General features: G+C 46.4%; 2 protein-coding genes across 9 annotated transcripts in view; both read right to left on the bottom strand.

The window, feature by feature from the left end:
* GDPD4 (glycerophosphodiester phosphodiesterase domain containing 4) overlaps positions 1-15574 on the bottom strand; it is a 35496-nt gene extending 19922 nt beyond the window's left edge. Inside the window, exons 1-5 of one of the 5 annotated variants that reach the window (XM_010706149.4) lie at positions 13843-13961; positions 9983-10115; positions 8851-8984; positions 1470-1678; positions 74-177 (exon numbers count right to left, since the gene is read on the bottom strand). In XM_010706149.4, coding sequence (XP_010704451.2) covers positions 74-177; positions 1470-1652 — 287 coding nt within the window. In that variant the 5' untranslated portion in view covers positions 1653-1678; positions 8851-8984; positions 9983-10115; positions 13843-13961. Of the gene's footprint in view, positions 1-73; positions 178-1469; positions 1679-7168; positions 7888-8850; positions 8985-9982; positions 10116-13628; positions 13712-13842; positions 14000-15401 lie in introns of those variants that run through there. The other 4 variants (XM_019612315.2, XM_085216486.1, XM_010706148.4 and 1 more) reach the window with 4 other exon arrangements.
* A 4954-nt stretch (positions 15575-20528) lies between these two features.
* The window catches only part of PAK1 (p21 (RAC1) activated kinase 1), a 70601-nt gene continuing 66423 nt past the window's right edge, over positions 20529-24706 (bottom strand). For all 4 annotated transcript variants that reach the window (XM_085216483.1, XM_085216482.1, XM_085216485.1 and 1 more), the window contains one exon: positions 20529-24200. In XM_085216483.1, the coding sequence (XP_085072609.1) occupies positions 24114-24200 (87 nt within the window). In that variant the 3' untranslated portion in view covers positions 20529-24113. The remainder of the gene's footprint in view (positions 24201-24706) is intronic.

Raw genomic sequence — 24706 nt, 5'->3', positions numbered from 1 at the left:
GGGCATAGGACTTCAAGGAGTCAAATCTTTGGCTCATGACTGAAGTGGAAAAGAAGGAAAACACAGTACTTACCAGTCAAAGTTATTGTAGTCATTTTTTGCTTCACCCCACATGTACAGGAAGACCAGAGAAAAGCAGAAAGCTCCAACAAGCAGTGGGAAAAACACACATTCCCGCTAGAAAGGCAGAAGAAGGACAGTTGCTCAGAGCCTTGTTTACTCCAAAACAATCAGAGAAAACTTATAGGCTGTCCTTAAACATGTGTCTTGATGCTGGACCTCCCTCATGTATAAACTCCCTTCAAGTACTGGAAGGACACAAGGAGATCTCTCCAGACAGAGCCTTCTTTTTTCCAGGCTGAACAAGCCCAGCTCCCTCAGCCTTTCTTCACAGGAGAGATGCTCCAGCCATCTGAGCACATTCATGGCCTCCTCCGGACCCTCTCCAAGAGAGCTGAGGCTGCTCAGCCTGTGAAGACACAAGGCTCAGAGGGATCTGATCAATTTGTGTAAGTATCTGAATGGAGGGTCTCCAGAGGCATGATGTGGGAGCGCTGTCACTGCGGCCAGCCCTGCCCCAAACGGACCCAGAGGTGACTTCAATCTCAGCCATTCCATGATTCTGTAATATTGACGTGGAGGGGATTCCTTACCTTGTGCCCTGGGAGCAGGAGGATCTCCTCAAAGGAGAGGCAGTGGGCACAGCCCCGAGCTGCCAGAGCTCAGGGAACATTGGGACAGCACTCCCAGACACTGGGTTTAGATATTGGGTTAAACCATAGTCTAAGTAGTAAAGATCATTAGGGCATGTCTGATTTGAAAGCCAAATGCTCTCCACGCTCAGAGGGCTCAGACCACCAAGGGGATGTTCAAGAAGCCTCTGGACAAAACTCTCACACATATGGCCTGTTTTTTGGGTGATCCCATGTGCAGCCAGGATTTGGACTCAATGACCCTTATGGGTCCCTTCTAACTTGGGATTTTCTATGATCCTATGATCTACAGCTCCATCAGGTGCTCAGAGCTCCAGCCAGCCTGACCTTGAGTGTCTCCAAGGATGGGGCACCCATCACTTCTCTGGCAATCTGCGCCAGTGCTTCACCACCCTTATCATAAAAACACTTTTTTCTTACATCCAATCTAAATATCCTCTCTTTTAGTTTGAAATTATTTCCCCTTGTCTTTTCACAACAGACTCAGCTAAAGGGTCCATCACTTTCTTTCTTATGGCCCCCATTCATTGGCTCCTCATTTGGTGCCAGCCCATTCCCTGCTGCCACGTTTGCTTGCTGCATGGTGGCACAGACAAACTGAGCAACACATCAAGATCTCAAAGCCAAAATCCAGAGCACTGATAGACCTCATTTGGACTGGGCAACCTTTGACATGTGGCATCAATCGCTTGTCAGCTTGGGCTGACCTGTCTCAGTATGGAAGTCAATGTTTGTGCTGATTTTGGGCAAATTTACCGTCTTGCAGCAGCATTTCCCAGGCTCGGTCCTTCTGCGCTGGTAGCGCTTCCATCGGCAGCTGTAGAACCCAGCCAGGCAGGAGATGAAGGGCTGGTGCTCATATCTCTGCAGCAAGCGCCGACGTACCACCTTCAGCTTCCCAAATTTGATCTTCTTGAGGCTGGTGGAACTGGCTTCCATCTGAATAGCTTTATCTCATCTTCTTCCTGAAATGAGATCCCAAGACTTATGGCACGACTGTGGTTGTCCTCTCCTTTCCTTAAAGTTGTAGAATCATAGAATGGCTTGGATTGGAAGGGACCTTGAAGATCATCTAGTTCCAACCCCTGCTGCAGGCAAGGTTGCCAACCACATCAGGCCCCAGATCAGGCTGCCCAAGGCCCCATCCAACCTGTCTTTCTTATGGAGTAAGCTTTCCATATCAGAATTTTTCCCAAGAGGATGCCGAGACTGCATGGTATGGACATCCCCCTAATGTTATATCCTTAATAGAGATGCTTACAATTAAAGCATGGTTGTTGCAAGCCCCCCCAGCAGTCAGTGACAAGCAGTGGATGCTGCTGGTTATAACTCCAGCACTCTGCATCACCTCTAAGGGAACCTCTGCCTCCTTTTGACTAAGCAGGGTGCACTGGGAAAGGAAATTGTTAACTTAAGCTCTCCATGCAGCTTCCCAAATCATGTCAGATGAGCCTGAGCCTCAACTTAGCCATGGGAACCAGCTCAAAAGCACCATGACCTGTCTGCAACCCCCTACCAGTTTAACTAGCTCAAGCAGGAAAGGGACTAAAGCCCTCCCAGTTCACAGCTCTCTTATCCTGGAAAAACTGCAGCTCTGTACAGACTGATCCCTTATGGAAAAATTATTTCCTGGCTGAAATACCTTTCCTGGCAGAGTGTTTCATGGCTAGGAAGAATAGCTGTAAATTTGCACACCTGGGAGATCTGTTCACTGTCAGGATTTTAAACAAAGATTTTGGTGGTAAATTGTTAGTGATGTAGTCATGTAGGAGAGCAAATAACAAAGAGGTTTGTGCCAGAAAAGAGCAATTTGACCAGCAGGACACTATCAGGAACATGAAGAAAGATTTAGAAAAATATACTTGTGTGTTGTCTTACAAAGAAGCACCATCATCCATCACTTCTTTGGAGCATGAACATGCCCTGAGGTGCTTTTCTGTTACACTAAAGAGTGTTTTGTTGCCCCCAGAAAACCTATAATCAGTTTGCAGAAGCCATAAATAATACGAAAAGACAAGATGCAACTTAACATTGAAATGCTGCATCCCTGTTAGATTTTCCAAATGTCTATCATCAGCTTGGGCACAAATGAGAAGGGATAGATACTGGATATTAGGAAAAGTTTCTTCTCCAAAAGAGCAGGCTGCCCTGGGAGGTGTCCCTGGAGGTGTTCAGCAACCCTGGAGATGTGGCACATAGGGACATGGTCAGTGGGAATGGTGGGATGGGTTGGTCTTGGTGATCTTAGAGGTTTTTTCCAACCTTAATGACCCTGTGATTAAATGAGACACAAGAGTTGTCAGTTTGGACCACTGCTAATTGAAGTGTGCCCAGGTGTGCCATGCTCTGAATGTCTTCCTGAGGCAGAGGCCATTCAGGACAGTCAGGGACAACCCCATACTGTTGGATATGATGGGATCAAGCCACTCCTAAAAGTTCACTAACATCTTTCTTTGAGGATCCCTAGACCACAGTTTTCCCATTCACAGCACTTGTTCTTCCCCAGCCCTTTATTCAAGCCTTCATCCTTCTCCTTCAGCAACAGGGATGAAGACACTCAATCAAAATCATCTGTTTTTCTGTCAGAAGATCTTACGATTTGCTATTGCATTCCTGATGCGTGCATGAGGTTCACACATCAATATTTGCCTATGAGTGCATAGGACTTGACAGGAAAACAAATTGCAGGGACTTGACACACTGTTCTCTCCATTTGGTTGGCTGGATGTTAAATCTTTGTGGTAGTCTATCTTTCTCATAAAAATTGCCACAGGATGGAGGTACCACTAGCTCCCTAGACATGCTAATCCCATCTGAACCAGTTTTACCTTTCAAAGGTTTTTTCAATGTCTAGCTTCCTGTGTTACAGCTTAAGCCCACTACCTCATGACCTATTCGTGCGAGATACAGAGAGCAGTTTAAATTTTTCCTCTGTTATGTATTTCACAACTGTCTGGATGACTGCTGTCTCTATGGAGTTCTTGGAAAGAGTGAGCACAAAATCCCACGTAATGGGAAACATTCAGCAAGGAGCCTTTCACAGAGCTCCTGTCTTTACCACAGATAAACCAACCAAGGTGTCATCTTGGTTTCATCTGTAGGAATTGGACTCAGTCATCCTTATGGGTCCCTTCCAACTTGGGATATTCTGTGATTCTGTGATCTTGACCTTTTAGCATGAGATGATGTGAGGATGCCAGCTTGGGGATTCCACATTCAGACCTCAGAGCCCTCAGTGTTCAAAGGGTTCATCTTGTCACAGGGCTGCATCCGCAAATAATGTCCTGGTGGCACCCATCCCTTGCCAGCCTTCAGGAAATAACACTTAGGAAGCTTAAGCTTATGAATCTACACCATGGAATATGAACCTCTGGAGCTGTTTATAAGGAGCATTCTTTCTCTCCAACAAGGACCATCTAGGAGATACGGCTGACATTCTCCCATGACCCTCCATCCTTGCCTACAGTCTTACAATTGTCGTATGGCATTCAGAAGCCATGAGAACATCTCTTCCAAGGTCTGTCTGAATCTGCAATGCCTCAGATCACATCAAACACAAAATTCACAAGCATCTGATCCTAATAAAGATAATGTCCCTGCTTCTGGACCGAGCAACCAGCTAAAGGGCAAACAGCATTGCAACATATGGCAGAGTCCAGAAGTCATTGATAGGATCTGGAGCAGCTCAGTCATTACTAGCAGATAACAAGAGGCTTCACAGCACTTGCATTGAGATTTGAAGCAGTGCTCCTAAAACTCAGAGGCTGTCTGCAACTGTGCTCATCCCCACCAGGCAAAGGTACAGGAGAGGGGTGACAGCAAACCCTAAACCCATTCACTGGGAAAGACAAAGGAGTAAAGAGCAAGCAGGAAAATATACATCAGTAGGAGAGCAAGGTTTAGAGCTTAGTAAGTGAGCTGTGAAAGCTGTAACATATGTTTTCCAGCTCTACATGCCCAGGAGACCTCAGGTCTTTCTCTAGCAAACAGATGTTGTTTGATCACTGATAAGGGTCCCCACAACTGCAGGCAGTGGATCAGGGCTGCCCTGTTCTCACTGCTTGACAGAGAGTGAGGAAAAGTATGAGAAATCATCCAGGAGTGGTGGAGGGAGGAGATGGGGAAAAAAAAAAAATGGGAAACACTCTGCATGACCCAAATGCAAAGGCACTGCAGAAGAGTTGCTTGGGAGTCAAGAGTACGAGCAAGGAGAGGATCTTTGCATTTATTTCCTATATATCTTTTCCCCTCCTCCCCTCGTTTCCCTTTTCCTCTCCTCTCCTCTCCTCTCCTCTCCTCTCCTCTCCTCTCCTCTCCTCTCCTCTCCTCTCCTCTCCTCTCCTCTCCTCTCCTACCCTTTTTCCTTTCTGTTCCTTTCCTTCCCCATCTTTCTTTGTCTTTCCTTGTATTTTATTGATCTTACTGCCATCTATAAGCGATTTGGAGAGAAAATGAATTTCATGCCAAGGCAGGGACATGCCCCAAGCTCGAGCTGAGCCTTCCCAACACCCACAGTCCTTTGCATGAAGGTGCAGATGACAGCAAAGACCCCCCCCAGTGCCACCCCCACCACTCTCCAGGAGCATCACATCCTGCCCTTCCACCTGGGAGTCTCCAACTGCATCACACCAACAGATTGTAAGGAGAAAAAACAGCCTGCAGGATGCTGCTGGCTGGTCACCATCACCACAAGCTGCACACATCAGTCAGAAGATCTCAGCAAAGAGCATAGCTGAATCTCCATTTCTACCCTAAGGATCTGGATCACAGCCCTAGATTACCTCTTCTTTTACGGCCATCTTCTTCCAGTTTCTTTTCGGAGAATTTAGGAGGTTTTACATAGGAAAAGAAGAAATTTTGTATAAAACATGACTAGTCATAATCTCCCGGTGATATGGATATACTCTCTATCCTTTCCTTTCCTGGCAGGTAATATATTAAATTTATCACTAAGGCTTTCAACAATTTCTACATAAGCCCTAATTACACTTTCCTTCTGTGTGGGATCCCAGTATGTGCAGCTCAGAATAAATTTCTCATGGGTTGAATAGCAACTGGATCAAAGCAGAAGATCACAGTCCTTAGTGCAAAGAAACCATAGAATCATAGAATTATTAAGGTTGGAAAGACCACTAAGATCACCTAATCCTACTGTCGACCCATCAGCACAATACCTCTAACCCATGTCACTCAATGTGACATCCATTCTTCTTGAACACCTCCAGGGACAGTGACTTCACCACCTCTTTGGGCAGCCTGTTCCAATGCCTCACCACTCTTTCTGAGAAGAAATGTTCCCTAATATCCAACCTGAGCTTCCCCTGGTGCTAATTAAATGCCATTACCTCTCATCTTTTTGAAACGATTGGGCTTACCAGGGGAAGTAATGTGAATCAAAAGTAGAAGGGGTTAATGAGGAATAATTGTTCCTCTGGCCACCAGAACAATATCTTTTTCATTTTTTCATTCATTTAATGTGCTGTTGTACACTTCTGCTGTGGTTTTCAAAGCTATGTGGAGGTTTCCACCTAGGTTAATGCCCTGCAATTCATAATATATCACCACAAACAATCAAGTCTGCTTCAAACAAGTTAACCTGCAAATACAGACGAATCTTTGCATCTCTTGGGGTTGCATAGGATTTTTTGAACTCTATTCTGGAGGAACCATCATAGGAAATAACAGTACAAAGCTGAATCACGTTTTTGCACAAAGCACAAACACTCTACCTCTACATCCCCCCCAGAATTGTTCAGTCTCCATATTCCTGCAGGGAACCTCTCTCAACATGTTCTTGTGTTTGGAGCACATGTGTCCCCAGTATTCATTCCCTGGGGATGACTCATTGTTCACAATCAGTTGCAGAAGCCTCATTTAATCATAATCTATCATAATCACCACCATTAGAAATTACAGCTGTTTTGCTTCATCTTCAAAGCACTTTATGGGCGGCGTTAACAAATGCATGCCCAGGAAATTATTGGCCAAACCTCAGAGCATTTGCAATGGATTCTGTACAAATGCTTTCAGTTTTGTGTGGAAACAAGCAAGGGGAAATCATCATGTTTGCAAAAGGGTCGCATGGTGTTACAATAGATTTTCCCTTGCCTGCTAGGAGCAAAATGAGGAAAAAGCCAGGGAATAGTAGCTTAAAAAAATAGAAGAGGAAGAAGAAAGAGGAAGAATGTAGTGGAAGGGAAGGGAAGGGAAGGGAAGGGAAGGGAAGGGAAGGGAAGGGAAGGGAAGGGAAGGGAAGGGAAGGAAGGGAAGGGAGGGAAGGAAGGGAAGGGAAGGGAAGGGAAGGGAAGGGAAGGGAAGGGAAGGGAAGGGAAGGGAAGGGAAGGGAAGGGAAGGGAAGGGAAGGGAAGGGAAGGGTTGAAGAAAGACTTTTCACAAATGCCACCTCTTTGGCTGGACCCATGTGCATTCCTGTCCCTTATTAGATGGAAACTTACCAAAAAGTGTGACTTCGGTTCAGCAAAGGTTGACACACCGCCTGAGTCTCTTCTTTTGCAAGAAATGAAGATATGAGACTGGCACGTACAGGGATGGTGTCAGTTTGGGGAAGTTTCTTTTGAGGGAGAATAGAAGGTAATTCACACCCTAGGGCCTGGGTTTTAATTATTTTTGACTGATAGCTTCCTTATAAAGAGGTCCACCCAGATCACTCTGCTGTTCATCTGGAAATGGACTTTCCAGGCCTGCCTACCAACCCTCCTTCTAGAAGCTTCCATCTCCCCATCTGCTCTCCAGGGAGTCCCAACTGTCCTTCCAGAAACTTCCATGGCACTTCTCAAGTGAAGGTAGCCACCAAGAGCCATCAGTCCATCTTAGTGGCCTCCAGCCCACACCAGCCTCAGTCCCCACAGCCTGCAGGACAAAGGCACAACCTCCAACCCCGTGGGTTCAGGTAGGGATGAGCAGGAAGGGCACCAGCCCCTGCCATGGGACTCACTGCTCCAAGGAAGTGATGCTCCAACAGCAAGAGGACAAAACCTGTGTCCATCTCAAGGTATTCTCCAAGCCCAAAGCAGTAGTAATTACTGTCAATTTTATTGATGATAACAGGAGAGGAAATTCTGGCTGAAGACAGCAAAGAAGTCTTCAAATCTTAGAACAACCACTGACCTGAGCACAGGAGATTTTTATACCTTAACTTTTTTCTTTTTCCCCATAGTTTCCCATGCACAAAAATGTGGTGGGTAGGACCCAGTTTAGCCATGGAAGGGCCTGAAAAGATATGACACATCAGAGCTCTTTCTCTCAAAATAATATATATATATATATATATATATATATATATATATATATATATAAAAAACATTTATATTCCCCTATATGAAATGGCTATGTGTCTAAAATGCTTTTCAGGACCTGCTTTCCCAGGGTATTCACACAGCTCTCAGGACAAAAAAGCTCTGATCCAGGGGCAGGTCCCACTCATGTGACACATGCAGTACTACTGTAGAAAAGCCCAATATGAAAAGACAACACAGGAAAAACGTAAAGCAGTTGATTTTTTTCCAAATGGAAAGAGTAATTACTTTAGTAGAAGCAGTAATTACTTTATTAATGTTTTCTTGCATCCAAGCAGATGTCATATTATATAGATCCTAGAGAAGGGTAGATAAGTTATATTGTAGAGAGAGCTAACTGGGTCTATGAAAGCACAAGATTAGGTGTAGTAGCACAGGGCAGACCCATTCTCTAAACCAGGGCTGTGTGGTAAAGGACTCCACTTGCATCAACACTTGGGATCATGTTCCCAAAAATTCCTTCCAGGCTTTTTGAATACACAGCCACAGAAAGCAAAAGGGTTGAGAAATTCCCATCCAAGCAGCTGAAGAGTCGCATGCAATGCTGGAGTGTGAGTAGATGAGCAAGGACAGAAAGAATTTGATTGCTCCAAGTGAGGAAGGAAATGTGTGACGTTAAAGCTTCTATTAATGCTGATTCATTAATGGGATTATCCCGAAGTGCCCTATAAATGTGATAAACCATCAGATTTGGGATCAGGACCCTAAGGAGGTTGTTATCTGCTAGACCAGAGCTTGGGGTGGGAGTTGAACCTCCCATCCCACTAGGTGCATAGAGCATTTATCACGTAGAGTAGTGAAGAGTATTCTATAGCACATACATTTCCTTTGCGTGGCGGGAGACCATCACCACTTGGTCTTTCCTGTAAACTTCTCAGGAAATCTGGAGATGCTCAAAGTTACAGCTTTGCTTTATACACCGGGAATATGAGCCATGGAGAGCAGCCCAGATGATCTAGATCAACAACCAGGCAAACAACAATAGCACAGTATCGTTAAATTAGGCACAAAATGCATTACAAATCAGAAGCTGTTTAGACCGAGGGCTTACAAAGACCTTGCAATATTAACAGATTGGTGGCCAGCCCCAAAACATCCCAAAACAGCCAAAGCATGGATCCACCGCACAGAGATCAGTGGAACACAAGAGCTGCTTTGGCCCTGTTGGTGGGCCACCAGCTGTTCCTTTCCTCTGATTTTGACCCTGAGCTCCTTCATATAACTGATTTAAAAGTTTGGCTTAACATAGAATAACAGAATGGTTTGAGTTAGAAGAGAACTCAAAGCCCATCCAGCCTCCCAACCCCCCATAGGCAGGGACACCTCCCTTCAGACCAGGTTGCCCAAAACCCCATCCAATCCACCCTTGAGCAATCTGCCAAGGATGGGGAATCCACAGTTTCTCATGGCCGTGTGTCGCTGGCAGTGGTGGCTTTGCTCCATGTCCTGCCCATGCAGGATTCAGCTCTGTTCAGCTCATGGAACACACAGAGCTCAGCCCTGGTCTTTGCCCCAGGTGGCTTTCAGCTTTCTAAGAAGTCTCTCTCCCACACTGAACAGCAACTGTGGGATGGCAAAAAAGTGCTCCCATAGCTCAAACCCTGCCAAGTGCTTGGAGAAAGGAGGAGGGACGAATTTCTTGGAAGAAAATTCTTTTTTTTAAAAAAGGAGCTCAGAAAGGAGGGAAACATTTCTTTGAAGATAAATCCCACTTTGTGCAGTTCAGCATGTCCTGGCTCAGCTCCCTCCCTGCTCCTGTGAATTCCTGAGCTGCTCTTTGTGCTGTGCTGCTGAGGGATGACGATAAGATTGGGACACAGCATGAGGGACCCTCTGCTTCCCCCCAGCTCCGGCCCCACTGAGGGCAGCACGTTGCCGCCAGCACCATCTCCAAGGGAAGACTTTGTCTGCCGGCCAAAAGGGAGGAAGAAAAGAGGTCTGCAGATCACATACCTCTGTCGGCAGCTCTGCAGAGTGCTATTCAGCCTGGACAAAGGATGGGGCCCCTGGACGGTCATTTTTCCAAAACCCCCAGTACCAGCCCTCCCCAGGCTGCTGGAGTTAATAGGCTTGGAGCAAAACACCCCTGCAAGGAAGGGATGGTTTCCATGAGCTTTCTCTTTTACAGCATCTCTATGCATCAAGGCTGGTCCATTCTTATGCTGCTAAGGTGCAGCTCTGCTGTTTCCAGAGCAAAACTCTTTCTAGCTCATTAAACACTACTGCACCTTTGTATCTCAGTAAAGTTTTGAATGAACTTTGGAGTGAAAGAATTGTCTGACACTGAAGATCCACGTTCTAGTTCCCCATCAGGTTGCCCAGAGAGGTGATGGGTGCCACATCCCTGCACTCAAGGTCAGGCTGGATGGGCTCTGAGCACCTGATGGAGCTGTGGGTGATCTGTTCATTGAGTGCTATAGCATGAATCCAGCCCAAGATGAAGGCGCTTTCATTACTCAAACTCTACAAGCCAATCTCAACACACCTCAAAGGACCATCTGCACCCTGGGCTTCGTGAGTTGTCTTTATATAGCTATGACACTCAGGCACCAAAGGGCACTGCTACATAGAAGACCACCCCTTAGAAAAGCTCAGAGTAGTCAGTCAGACATCAGCTGATGAGATAAGGAAAGTGTTTCCCAGGATCTGGGAGAGCCAGGCACTACCAGGCACATGATGGACTTCGCCCTGTTGTAGAGCCTCATATTCACAGAATGGCCAAAATATGTATCCTTCCAAACAACATTCACAGTAACACAAGAGGAGGGGTGGGATAGGTGTGGTCTGACAGCAGCAGAGGGAAGGAAGAAGTCACAGGGGTGAAACCTGAAGTGGGGGTTGGATAATTTGGGGGAAGGAAAAGCAAAATGGTTTGGTGCCACTCACCAACATTACTTGCACAACTGGGTTTCACCCAACTAGAAAGTGTTAAAAACTTTTCAGGGAAACAGAGCACTCAGGAGAGAGCCTGGTGACCCCAGAGAACCTTTCCGACTGCCTTAAGGCATGAATCAATTAAAGCAATCACAGAGCAAAGGTTAATCAGTAGCAAGTACATCTTAAGAAATAGGCAGTCGTTTAAAAAGCAATTGCTCTTGCCAATTCTGCCGACTCCATCCCACTCCCCCCTCTCCTTTTCTAAAGTGCCTTTTATTTCTCAAACTCTGGAGGCTTTCCAAAACAAGTCCAGGATTAGGAGCAGGAAGGGACCAGCCAGGATCGTGCTCCAATCCTGACTCAAAACATTTCTACACAAGCAATGAGACTCCATTGATGAGAAGCTGAAGGACAAGGTTCCTCATCTCTCTTCCTACAGCATCATATGTACTACCTAGACCACAACCACCCAAGCACCAGAGAGGATGTGAGCTGGGAGGATGGAGAATCCATCCAGACCCTTAGAGCAGGTCCTCATCATGCTTAACACAGCACCTGTGGACATCACAAAGGCCTATAGGGCAATTAGGGGCAGGAGAGAAGGACTGGTATGAGGCCAGGATCTCGGTAGGATAAGGTCATAGAATCATAGAATCGTGAAGGTTGGAATGACCAATAAGATCATCTAGTCCAACCATCAAATGCTGTCTGTGACTGCTCTTGATCATGTCACTCAATGTGACATCCATGCTCTTCTTGAAAACCTCCAGGAATGATGACTGCTCAGCCCTCTAAGGACTCTCCTTCCCTCTTTTTTTCCTGGAGGGTACAAAGAAAAGATGAAATGCCACAGATGCCAATGTTCTGCTGGTGAGGAGTTGCAGGGAACAAGGACCAAGACCACCTTCTCTACAACAAGGGATGTCACCAAACAACAAACCCTCAGCCACCAGAAAGCCAGCACATGAAGGATGAGGTGAGGATGAGATGCTGAAGAGATGAGGACCTGCAGGTGCTCCCTTGTGTGAGGTGTCCAAAGCTGGAACAGAGGCTGAAATGTGGAGCCAAGCCCAAGCTCAGGCTGGTGCAAAAGCATAGAATCATAGAACTATAGAATAGTTTGAGTTGGAAGGAACCTCAGAGACCATCTATTTCTAACCCCCTGCCATGGACAGGATTGCCAAGCATTAAATCGGGCTGCCCAGGGCCCCATCCAGCCTGGCCTTGAACACCTCCAAGGATGGGGCATCCCCAAAATGGTCCAGGGTACATCAAAAGTACCATCTCCACGCTATTCTGTCCATGTCACCTCCCTTTCCTTCTTCCTGTTGAGACCTGGAGCTCATAGGATCTTGCCAACTTCTTTTCCTGTTTATAGATTAGTCCAAACCCCTCATGTCTCCCATGCAAAGCTGCCAAGTGGTCTCTTGGCCATGGGGTGGGATTTGCTTCATCTCTCAGCCGATGCATTGCCTCCTGAACCCACTGCCAGACAGCAACAAGTGTTAGCAAAACTTACTGCCAAAGGGCTACAAACTTGGAAAATCCATGTTTTCTGTTACAGTTGTGTTTTTATCACACTAAGCACCCATTTGCACACAGGTAGTGCTGCAACAAGCTGCCACTGAGTCTAAAGAGCTGCATTTTCATCACCCCAATGGCACATAAAGACCACAAGACCCCCCCAGTCACCTCCTGAGTCCGATGCCATGCTATAAGAAAGTCACAGGGCTGCTCGTGGAATCCAGCTTGTGGTTTCTCATCAAAGTTTTCAAAGTTCCCTAGAAATCTCATGCATCTTCTAAACATTTCAATAGCAAAGTTGGAAAGGAAGAGGCTTTGGCTCCTTTTACATCCAGAGAGGTTTTTTTAATTAAAATCCAGCTGGTCCCACAGCACTTTCTGCATTTTCTTTAGTGAAATGTAGCTAAACACTTTGAGCAGCTGTAGGAAATTACCTCCAATCTCTCTTGCCCTTCCACCTGGAGTTTTGTGCCGGAGGATGAATGCAGAGAGACCCCACTGGGAGAGCAGGAATCCCAAAGTAAGGAGAAGGAATCAAGAGATGTACACTATAGACTGGACTTCCAGCCAACCAGAACCCGCATTATCCAATCCAAACCTGCATTATCCAACTCAAACACACATTATCCAACCCGAACTTGGCTCAGTGCTGGTCCCCAGGTTTACAACAGCTCACCAAGACACTCTCCTTCTAGATGTACACCTGCACAGCCAACCCTAGGTCAAGGCTCCCAGCCTGGGCAATGGACACCGTTGCCCACCCAAGGGACACGAGGGATGCGTCAGACCTGAGTGCCACTGCCCACTCTCAGCCTCCCTGAATGGGTCGTGATTATTTGCAGCTGTTCCCAGATGTTCCCCTTCCACGGCTTACTTGTTCCCGGGACGACCTCCCTGTTCACACGCCATGGGAAGAAAGAGAGAGGCTCCTTTCTCCCGATTCCTATGGAAACAGCCCTTTATCCGAGAGGCATTAGGAATGCTCGCCCGCCGCTTCCCTCCCTCCAGCCCCACGGCCACCCACTGCTCATACCTCATCCCAGCTCCTTTCCGCCTCTCCACAGCTCACAGCAAACTCATCTGAGAGAGAAGCCAGGCTGCTTAAAGCCTTTTCCTCCCCAGAAAGCCACCAGAAACCCCCCAAATTGCAATAATCCCCTTCGCTCCCCCTTTGTTATCGATTGTCCCCATTCTCCACCTTTTCAGGCTTTGTTTTCTCTACCCGTGCAGAAAACGGTTCGGTCGCACCACTGCTGGATGCCAAACAACGCTCCCAAAACTCTGAAGAATTAAAGAAAAGTCATCAAAATCCCCCCGCTGCGGTGCTAACTTTTAGGGCAGGCGGGGATGATTTGGAGGGATGCATTTCACCAAAGAACAACTTTAGAATGAGGATGCTGGAAGGAGCTCACCTCAGCAGGGTGCACGTGGAGGGGTATTCCTGCTCTCTGCCAGACTTGGGTGATGGTGTCCTTTGCTCGTGACACTCCTGGTCCCAAATGGTGGCACGGCTCTGTGACACCCAGCATTAGAGAGGCTGCAGAGCCGTCCCTCCCACGGTAGGAGGGGCCACGTGAGGCTTAATAAATTCAGTCCTGAAGGCTGGGAGAATTCAAATCCCATCACGGGACGTGGGCAGCCGCTCACCGCACAGCTCTGAGAGAAATTAGGTGAGTCCAGGTTAGGTTCATCCCATGCAGAATTCTCCCAGAATGTGAGAGCCTGGTGCTAAAATGCTGCTCCAGCAGAATGGGGTGACTGTAGGATGGGGTTCGAGGAAATATCCCAAATATTTGGGCAAGGATGCATCAGCGCTGATCCTCAGCATCCTCTGGGAGAGCGTTTCCTGCATCTGCAAGCCTCAGGCAGAAATCTGCTGCACACCATTTCTGAACAGCTCCAGACACAGTGCTTTTTTATTTATTTATTTATTTTTCCCCGTGTTTTGGGGACTTTAATAACTTAATCCTATTAGAGACATAACTCCCTTTGGAAGGGGGTGAGGGGCAGATCAGCATAACAAAAGCATTTTGTGCGGTTGAATTTTGTAACTTCCAACTTGCCGTCGCCGCAGGGGAGGCAGCTGTGAAGTTTCTCAGGCAGCACAGCTCACCTTACACAGCTCCTCCTTCTCCTGCACAGCTCTTTCGTAGTATCATAGAATCATTAAGGTTGGAAAAGACTGCTAAGATCAAGTCCAACCCCAGCACATCACCACCATGCCCACTGACCGTGTCCCTAAACCATGTCCCTCTTTGCTGCACAAGAGGCCAAAAAAAAATCTCCCCAGCACCAGAGGAATGCCAGAAACACCACCAATGTCATCCGTCATCTCTTACACTGGGGTTTTTCTTGTCGGATGAAGAGACGGATCCAAAGGTCCCTCAACAGCAGACTCAGCAAAGTGCCATAAAGATGGGAAGGAGAGGGCAGAAATGACAATCCGGTGTCTTTTAGGCAGTCCAAGTTACTGCAGAGATTAACTCTCAGTTAGATGATGGGTCACAGAGATAAACAGCCTGATTTGCTCTGAAACCTGATGGGTTTCAGAGCAGGCAGAGGGCATTGAAACACTTCCACTGTAAAAGCAGTACTGATAATTCCTAGATAGCACTAGATCCCACAGTACCATCATTTTCCTCCAGAGTTAGAATATCAAAGAAGTGAAGGAACCACAAGGTATGCGATGAATGCAGAAGCAGATGGTTTTAGTGCAGGCTGTCTTGGAGCTAAAACTCAGATGGAGTCGATCAAGGAATCATAGACTCAGTAAGGCTGGAAAAGACCTCTAAGATCCCCAAGTCCAACCCCAACCCACCCCACCATGCCCACTGACCACATCCCTCAGCGTCACATCCCTCATCCCTCAGTTCTTGAAAACCTCCAGGAATGGTGACTCCACTACTCCCTGGGCAGCCTTTTCCAATCCATTACCACCCCTTCCAATTAAAAATTTTTTGTAATATCCAACCTGAACCTCCCCTGGTGCAACTTGAGGCCATTCCCTCTCATGCTGTCAAATACTCTTGTTTCCTTCCCAAAAACAACAGCGTGGTTTTGCATCCTGCTCTTCCTTCTGGGGGCAGACTCAAAGCCCTCTGTGCTGCAGTTTGCCCTCTCTTTGGTATCTCCAGCTCAGAGTCCAGTGCCTTATCTCAACTAGAAAACCCTTGCCCCACACTCCCACCTGTCCCAGCCCTGCCAGCAGCTGTCACTGAAGCACAACTGGGTGGTAATTTTGCTCCACGTGATAGACCTCATCCAAACCGGCACCGAAATGGGATCTGCCACCAACCAGCCCAGCCCTGAGGTTTATGAGCCCATAAAGGAAGTATCTGCAGGGACCTGGTGTTGTAGAAACCCCACTCAGGGATATCAGCCTTGAACTCAGGTGAGTTGTGCATCTGAAGATAAAACCATGGAGAATGGCACAAACAGGGAGTGCCGGAGCAGGGATGCCTACTCCCCCAGGTGCCAGCCAGGATGAAGAGTCCAGGGCTGCATTTGGGTGAGAAATACATAGATTCATGTCCTGCCACCTCTGACTTGGGATGTGTGTCCTGTCTGCTGCTCTATGCTCCATAGTGTTGCACACGGAGCAGGAGACTCATGCAGAGAGCAAGATCCCTGCAAGGTGAACCATAGAAACTGTGGCATTTATGGCACTGATGCTTATAGGAGCAGCACAGGAAGAGGGGACATCAGCCCTTGCATTGTGCAGCCCAGCACAATACCCAGCTGCAGGGAGCACAGCTACAGACTGTGGTGTGGACAGGGGACTGTTTTTTACACTGTGCCCCAAAGCCTCCATCCCACTGCAGCAAACTCTGCCTCTAGCAGTTGCAGCAGCTCCATTTTTCATTCTCTTCCATTGGTCTGGTGCTGCGTGCAGCGTGGACCAGCTGATGTGGTATTATATAAAGAGGGTGAGTGCCTGTCCTCTCATTTCTTCTTCCATATTTCATGGCTATCCTTTATACTATGGGATCATGTTGCTCTTTCCCAGCAGAAATGAGGATTGGCGATGAAAGACGTGCAAGCTGAGTTAACCCAAGGAGGGCTCAGAGAAGCAGATGCAAGGAGCAGTGAGGAAAAGCTTGAGGAAATGCCAAATGTTTCTACATCTTAGCAAAGCAGTGTGGGAAACAGTGTGGGTACCTCTCTTCTGTGTCAGTCCAGCCCCCAGGAGCAGCCTTTGAGCATTTTAGCTCTTCACTGGAGAGAAATCAGTGGATTACCACTTGCCCAGTGCCCTTTATGGCATGATCCCAGTGCGCTCGAGTCCTGGATACTATTGCAGGACAATGGCTTTGATGGCAAGTAGGGTAAATAGCCCCAAAGTTGTGCAGATAATGGGGTTGGGACACAAGATGTAGAGTAAGAGATATTTCACAGTTGTTAGGAGAGAATGTTGAGCAGTGCCCCTGTATTGCAAAGGGACTCCCAGGGAACAAACTCTGCTACAGACCTGTCATTTGGGTCCTGTCCAAGTCATTTCCAGGTCCATTGGGGAATCACAAAATCCCGTCCTCAATGGATTACAGGATGGTGTGAGGGAGAGAGGTCACCCTGGCAGCAAAGCCCACCTCAGCAATAACCCAGTGTTCATGTGATGGTTCCTTCCCGGGCAGGTTTGCACTCCTCCAAGCATGGGGACACCAAGGCTGCATTATAGGATCATTAAGGTTGGAAATGACCTCTAAGATCACCAAATCCAACTCCAACTCATCCCACCATGCCCACATACCACGTCCCTCAGAGCCACATCTGCACAGTTCTGGAACACCTCCAGGGATGGTGACTCCACCACCTCCCTGGGCAGCCTGTGCCACTGCATTGCCACTCTTTCTGAGAATAAACTTTTCCTCATACCCAACCTGACCCACTCCTGGTGAAACTTAAGGCCATTACCTGTCATCCTATCACTGTTACCTGGGAGTAGAGGCTGACCCCATCTCACCATAACCTCCTTTCAGGAGGTGGCCTTCAGCCTCCAGGAGATGAGTAGGGTAGGGCAGTTTCATTGGAAGGGACCTTCAAAAATCACCTTGCTCAACCGCCTGACCACTTCAGAGCTAACCAAAAGTCAGCAAACTTTTGAGGTGCATTCACACCTGGTATCCAGGTCACTGATAAAAATGTTGAAAAGTTGGGAATGAAGGACACAGAGTGGTGATGGGGGAACTCTGAGACAAGGGGAAATCCTTTCAAGGTAAAAGAGGGAGATTTGGACTGGATATCAGGAAGAAGTGTTTTACAGTAAGGGTAGTGAGGCACTGGCACAGGCTGCCCAGAGAGGTGGTGGTTCCCCATCCCTGGGGACACCCAAGGTCAGGATGGATGGGGCTCTGAGCACTGATGGAGCCGTGGTTGTCCCTGTTCAGTGCAGGGGAGCTGGACTACATGGCCTTTAAAGGTCTCTTCCAACTGAAACAGTTCTCTGATTCTATGATTCTAGTACAACCCTTTTACACCTGCTGCTATGCGCCAGCTGCCTTCAGCACGCAGCCCACGAACTTCGAGCTTTGCAGTGGAAATTGGAAAATGTAAAGAAAAAGGCATCCCCAGTGCAGCTACCAGGAGAGGGCATTACAGCCGCAGGATTGGGAAAGGAGCAGCCTGAGAAGCCTGCAAGCTCGCTGAGTTCAACTTCTAAATCCTCCCCAGATACGAGCCTGGCGACCAAAACCTGGAACTGCTCTCGGTGCTAAAAATCAGGGATGCAGAAAAAACACCGTCTGCATGGGGTGATAATGAACCGTTGTACCTGCCAGCATCAATTCTCCTAGTATTCATTTCCCCCTTTTTTCTCCCAAATAAACAAAGATCTGCAGAAAGACCCATAAAGATTTAGATGCCAGCTTTCTGTCTGGCTCAGAGCTAAAGTTGTGTGCTCCCCAGAGCTTTTCCTCTGGCTTCCACCCTTTCCCTTTTCACACTAATCCTGCTCTAACACAAGGCATCGCCTCTCCTTAAGCCTTAGCAATAAGTGGGTCTACGCTGAAGTCACACAGGAACTAAAAGGCCAAAATACTGCATTTAGGTATGAAAAAGTAAAAGTTTAGAAGACTGGGGTAGGTGCTGCCTCCAAAGAAATTGCTATAGCTGCACGTTGAATTGCCATGTGGAGTGTACATGATCCCCAATCTGGCAGCACAGCCATGCAGAGTCACCAAACACCAACCCAGGCACCAGTTTTATGTGCACTTGCTGTGGGGGACACATACCAGGACCACCAGTCTGCCAGGTACCAAACCTTGTGTAGTTTTACAGGGGGAGGAAGAAGAGGAGGAGGGGGCTGCAGCACCAGGCTCTAATGAGATGAGAACATCAACACGGGATGCTACCACATCTCAGCAGAGAATCCCAGCCACTTGGGCTGCTATGTTCCTACTCAAGAGGCAGGAAGCTTCATTTTTATCCAAAGAGCTCTTGCAAAGCATCAGTTCTGGATACAAAGGAGGAATTTAAGAAGTAACCTGCAATTGCCTTATTCTAATTGGCTAGCTCCCCATTCAAGGCATTCCCCTTCCTTCCAGCTCCCTCTCTAACACACCAGGCTCAGCACACCGACTTGGAAGAGCATGGCAGATCTCCAGTCCTGGCCACCCTCATGTTCCCAGGAGAATAACTTCCCACCAGGTTTGGTTTGTTGGGTTCCAGACACCCAGATCTGCCCAACAGCCACAAGCAGACGGCCAATTTCAGAAAGGTTTTGGTGGTGGCAACACATCCTGTCCAACCTGTGGTTGATCCAAGCTGCAACGAGGCACTTGTGCAAACAAACATGTAGGTGAATTCTTTTCACCAGCCTCATCCTACTGATCCCACAAAAAAAAGCAGTGCTGGAGAAAGCAGTTGTACGTATCTCTCCTGAATCCTCCCGTTTCCTCTTCTGCACTAGGAGCCATGGACTCCAAGTTCTACCTGGGGAGAAAACAAGCAACTGGGAAGCCAACATCCTCCTCTCCTCCTCCTCCTCAAGCTGTGGTCTAGATCCTCTTCCAGATATTTCCCAGAGCATTAATTACTTCCAAATGAATTTTGATAAAGCAGCAAAAATCGCATTTAGTTCAACAGCTCTCAGTGTAAAGACACTTCGCTCTATCAAGATCTAATTAAAATAGACCAGAGAAACACAGCTTCTCCTTCAAGCATCCACTCATTTCTGCACACGTCGCTGAAACAAAGTGAAGTAGGACCAGGTAATTCATTCGGGTTTTATTTAAGGTTTCAATTTTGTTTTCCAAACGGCTGAGCTGACCTTGCACTTCGAACAAATTGGGCACCATCAGAGTTATGTCACGACAGTATGAAGAAAGAGGAACAAATTTCCTACCTGATTTTAGAACGGCCACAGCCCTCGTTATTTCCCAGCAGACACACAAATCTGCCCACAGGTCAATGCTGCAGTGGAGCAACAAAACCTTTGCTGCAAACATGATCCCAAAGCATGGCAGCTGTCAACACGAACCCAAAGCAGTGCTGATGGTGCTGAATTGAAAGATGGGAATGAGTTTCTTGCTATACACAGGAGCCTGATTTAAATTTGCTTCTGCGTTCTCGTGCACCTGAAAAATCTGGCCTTTCTCCATTTCCTTGGCACAACAAGGCTACCTCCTCCATTCAAACATCCCTTTTTTCTTTCCAGCTGAAATCTGTTACTCTTGCCAACCTCCTGGATTGGCTCTAGTGGGATCCCCCCACTCCTTCCACTCTTTCCTCTCCTTCCTTCCCACTCCTCATTCCCCAGGGATTGTGGAACTGAGCTTTTAACCTCTGCTTCTTCCTTGGACCAACACCACCTTCTGCTCCTTTTCCAGAGGCATCCATACTGTCTGCGAGTTTCCATCCAGCTCCCATATGTATTGCTTTGTCCCCACTGGCACTTCATCCACTCCTCGAGACCCCACATGTGATGCTGTGCTCTGTCATTGGCAGCAAACAATGCGATCAGCCCTAGGACAGCAATGATCTTTGCACTTGATCCGGTGGGTTTACAGCACCAAAATACATCCACACGTTCTCTACTATGATGACAACGAGAAGCCATTGATAAGTTGGTATTTCACACTAGGAAGATGAGCAGAGAATCGGATTTCATCTTTAATAATTTTAATTTCTTAGCAACTTTTTTACAACTTTACAATTTTATAATAACTTCTAGACTTTTCTTTATGGTAACAGTGCACAGGTTGCCCAAAGAGGTGGTGGAGACTTGATTCAAGGAGATATTCAAGACCCAGCTGGATGCCTATCTGTGCCACCTTTTGTCGAGTACTTGCAAGGGGGGTTAGACTCGATCTCTTGAGGTCCCTTCCAGCCCCTGTAATTCTGTAATATTTAAATTATTATCAAGTGTACAAATAGAATTGCCAGCTCTTAGCTAAGAAAGATGCTCAAACAAATATCTTCTCCCTAGGTCTTTGGTGTGAACCTTCCGTTGTCTGCAAAGACTGGCAAATTTAAAAGCAAGTACCAACCTACCACTGGCCATTTCAGACCATTTTTGCTAAGTACTTTGCTGCAAATTGATACCAACCTGTGGTATTTTGAAAGACTAGAACAGTAATGGAAATCTCAGCTCTGAAGTGACTTTACATGCTTCAGGGCCACAGTTGGTGGGCATGGTGGTGATGAGTCAGCAGTTGGGTCAGATGATCTCAGATGAATCATTTCCAACCGTAAGATTCAATAGTTTGTAAGCTGTAGTGCATTATTCAACTTCTGCACCTAACCTGACAGACTTGCCTAAGATCCCTTAAAAAGGAACCAGGTTTTCAGAATGGATAGTCAAACAACTGAATATTGCATGTTCTAATATAGAAGAGAATCTAGAATTAATAATCAAATAAATAATTGAGGGCTGTGACTATAAAGGGCTCAGACTCAGTAGAAGCAGTTCACACAGGTTCAAACAAATGAAAAACCAAAGCAGCTCTCTAGTGAAAAGCTGTTCTCAAATCACAGCAGTCAAGATGTCTGCAGAAAAAAAAAATAAGCCACAGAGGTGACTTTCCAAGTCATTCAAGAGCTATTTAAGAGCTCTCATTATGTGACAGGAATGTGCTACAAGAGCTGATACAGGTGCTGAAACCAGGTGATGGAGTGGAGAAAAAGATGCATCTCAGAATGAAAAACGTATCTAAATTCTCCTGAGCTTCAGGTAGCTACAATTTTTATTTTTATTAATATGATATTTCTGTTAACTTGGAACTGGGGCCAGGCACATCACAGCAAGTTGACTTCTTTCTCATCACAGGTGGGTAAGAAAAAAAAAAGCCTGGGACAGGCTGATGTGTCACTGACACTTCCTTACAGCTTCCTTCCTTTTGAGCAGCTGGTAGAAACCAGTGAGGACTAATCCAAAAAGCTGAAGTTGAGAGACAGAAGCAAACCATCAATGTAAGGACAGGAATAAAGACGTTCATGTCCATTCTTTTCCAGTAGGCAACAGAGAATCCAAGAGAGGAGCTCATGGAAATAGAGAAGGAGATGGAAATAGTCCTTTTCATCTCCTTCATGGAAATGTAGGAGTCCTCCTGAAGAAAAATAAGCTCCTGGATGTGTGGCAGGTAGGGCATACCTGTGGTATGATTTGCAGCTCCATGGGATAACAAGGGGGGAGTGGGAAAGGAAGGTGAAGGGAAATCAGGGACAAACAGTGCATTCACTGGGGGCTGGAACCAGACCATCTCTGAGGTCTCTTCCAACCTAAGCCATTCTATGATACATGGGTCATGTGCTGTCATAAGCCAACTGCTCAGTCTGTAGGACCAGAGCCACATCAGATTTTAGTTAAGTCAGATCTAGTCCATACATACCCATCTCCCCACATATGCCATTCTGATACTTCACAGACGATAAGAACAAACTCCTTATCAAAGACAACAATTCAAGAGTAGTGGCCTCCCCCCTTCCCAGTCTCACCTAAGCTGCAAGCAGAGCAGATTCCCCCAGGGCTGCCAGCTTTGCTGTTTTGCTCAAGGAAATTGATCTTGTGAGGGGAAACCTCTCAATCTTACATGAAGATGAAAAATCTACACGAAGGACAGCAGACTTGGCAATGGACTTCAGACATGGCAGCCTCAAATCAAAGAGTGACCACCCTGTGGCACAAAGGGTAGGAAGACACCAATAAAACAAGAGACTTCGCAAACTTTATCTGCAAAACCAGCATAAGGGCTGTCACATATTGTACGGTGAGTGGGGAAAAACATACATTCAGAGGAGATCCTGGAGCAGAAAGGAAAGGACTGGTTGAGCAGCAAGAAGCAGGAATGAGTTTTTGTGCAACACAAGTGTTTAGGTGAGGGAGGGAAACTTACTCCAAAACTGATTTAAACTCATCCCTTAAACAACCCAAGCAATATGTACAGCGAGATCTTTTATCCTTTCCCTTGATGTGTAGTTACTCCCCTTCAGGACCACTTGTATGCCATAGGGCTACAGAAGCTTCCATCCTTGTCACCTTCAAGCACCCAGTGACAAAAACATGAAAAATAATCCCATCTGACAGAACTGTTGAGTGACAGTGAATTCTCCAATCCTCCCTCAGCCCCAGGTTAAGAAATTCAACAGTCATTTTATTAAAAATCAGTATACAGTTGAACGTAAGCCCAGTGTTTACAACCAATCTTTCTAGTAGTTCCAGGTTTCCTGTTGTTTTTTTTTACAGATCATTAGCAACCAAAGGAGGCAGCAGCATACAGATACCAGGTTACTCTCTCATTCCAAGAAAATTAATGTCCCTATGCTTTCAGGAAAACAGTATCCATGATCAATTTGTTTTCTGTTGGACTTGGTCTAAGAAACAGTTGTCATCAACAACATCTTGCAGGCAAATCATATCTTTATAACAGTAATTGCTCTGTTTGCTTTATCATACAAGGCAGGTCTCTCTGAAGCCTCAGAGCGCTGATACAATAACCCCCAAAAGGAATCTTTATTCATTTATCTTCTGATTTTTCTAGAATATCACAAATATTTGAAATCTGTTTAACCAGTTGAGCTGAAACAAAAGCGTGTGGGGAGAGACCCTGATTCACACCATTTGGCCAAAAGATCACCCGTGAATTAAGCTGTCCAGCAGCAGCAGGAAGCACACACAGGCTTTCTCCTCGCTCCCTCGAAGCATCCAGCAGTGCTGCAGGAGGGCTGCATGTTCCTGCCCTCACTCCCTTCTCAGCTGTTAGAGCTGTTCAAATTTCTGCTGCTGCTGCTTCGTTCCTTCCTCGACTCATCCAAAGCACAGAGCAGATTCAGTGGTGTAAGAGCAGCTTGGCAGAAGCAGGAAGAGTCCAGCCAGCAAAAGATTTCATTTATTAAGATAAACACAGTCTAAGGTTCCATATAATTTTTCAAAAATAAACACAGTAATATGAAAACAAACTGGCTTTGTTACATGTAGGTCAGGTTTGGATGTTCCCAGATCTTCCTGGCCGTAAAATACATCCTTCCCCTCCTGCCCCCATCCAGACAGATGGAAAGGCAGTTCGCTCTGTATGATCAGCAATGTTCCACATTCAGCAAACAATTCCTCTGCTATCCTTCAGCACAGATCAAAGTTTTAAGAACATCCTTGTGAAGGCGGGGCAGGAGGGAAGGAGAGGAGCAGGTAACTCAGTCTCTCAAATGGACATCTAAAAGGGTTTGACATGATGACTATGTTAACTCCACCACTTTAATGGTTGTTCTTTGCTGCCTCTTTAGCAGCAATAATTAGAGGAGTGAGGCTAGAAAGAGGCTTTGCGATTTTCAGGAACTGGTGCTAGCAAAAGGGAAAAAGAAAAAGGGTTAAATTTTTCAGAATACGTCCCAGAAATCTAGTAGCTATACAAAAGATTGGCACCTACATTCACACGACAATCAACAACATACTCTAATCTCCGAACAAGTGAAAAAAAAGTGTCTGTTACCACCATGAACTTCAGTTCAGGGCTTGTCTGAACTGATAAAGAGCTCTGCATCCAACCCATGCTAATTTCTCCAGTGTTTGTATGCTCTCAGGACCAAGCAAAATCTATAGTGAAATTCTGCATGGAAAGAAAGTGTGCTAAAGGCAACCTGTGCAGTTCCATCACAGGGCACAGGGCTTCCTGAAGCAATCATCTCTCAATTCTTTCTTCCCTGCTATCACAGATGTGGTGATAATATTACCTTGACCTTCTAAACATATTAGAAATTTCCAAAACAGTTGGAATTTAGGAGCAAAGCAGATATTTGCAATTTGCCCATTCAGTCAGGCTCCCATACACAACACTCTGTTAAGTAGAA

This window comes from Meleagris gallopavo, chromosome 1 (assembly GCF_905368555.1).
Source record: "Meleagris gallopavo chromosome 1, MGAL_WU_HG_1.1, whole genome shotgun sequence".
In the NCBI taxonomy this organism is placed as follows: Eukaryota; Metazoa; Chordata; class Aves; order Galliformes; family Phasianidae; genus Meleagris; species Meleagris gallopavo.
This window is presented reverse-complemented; position numbering and strand designations above follow the sequence as displayed.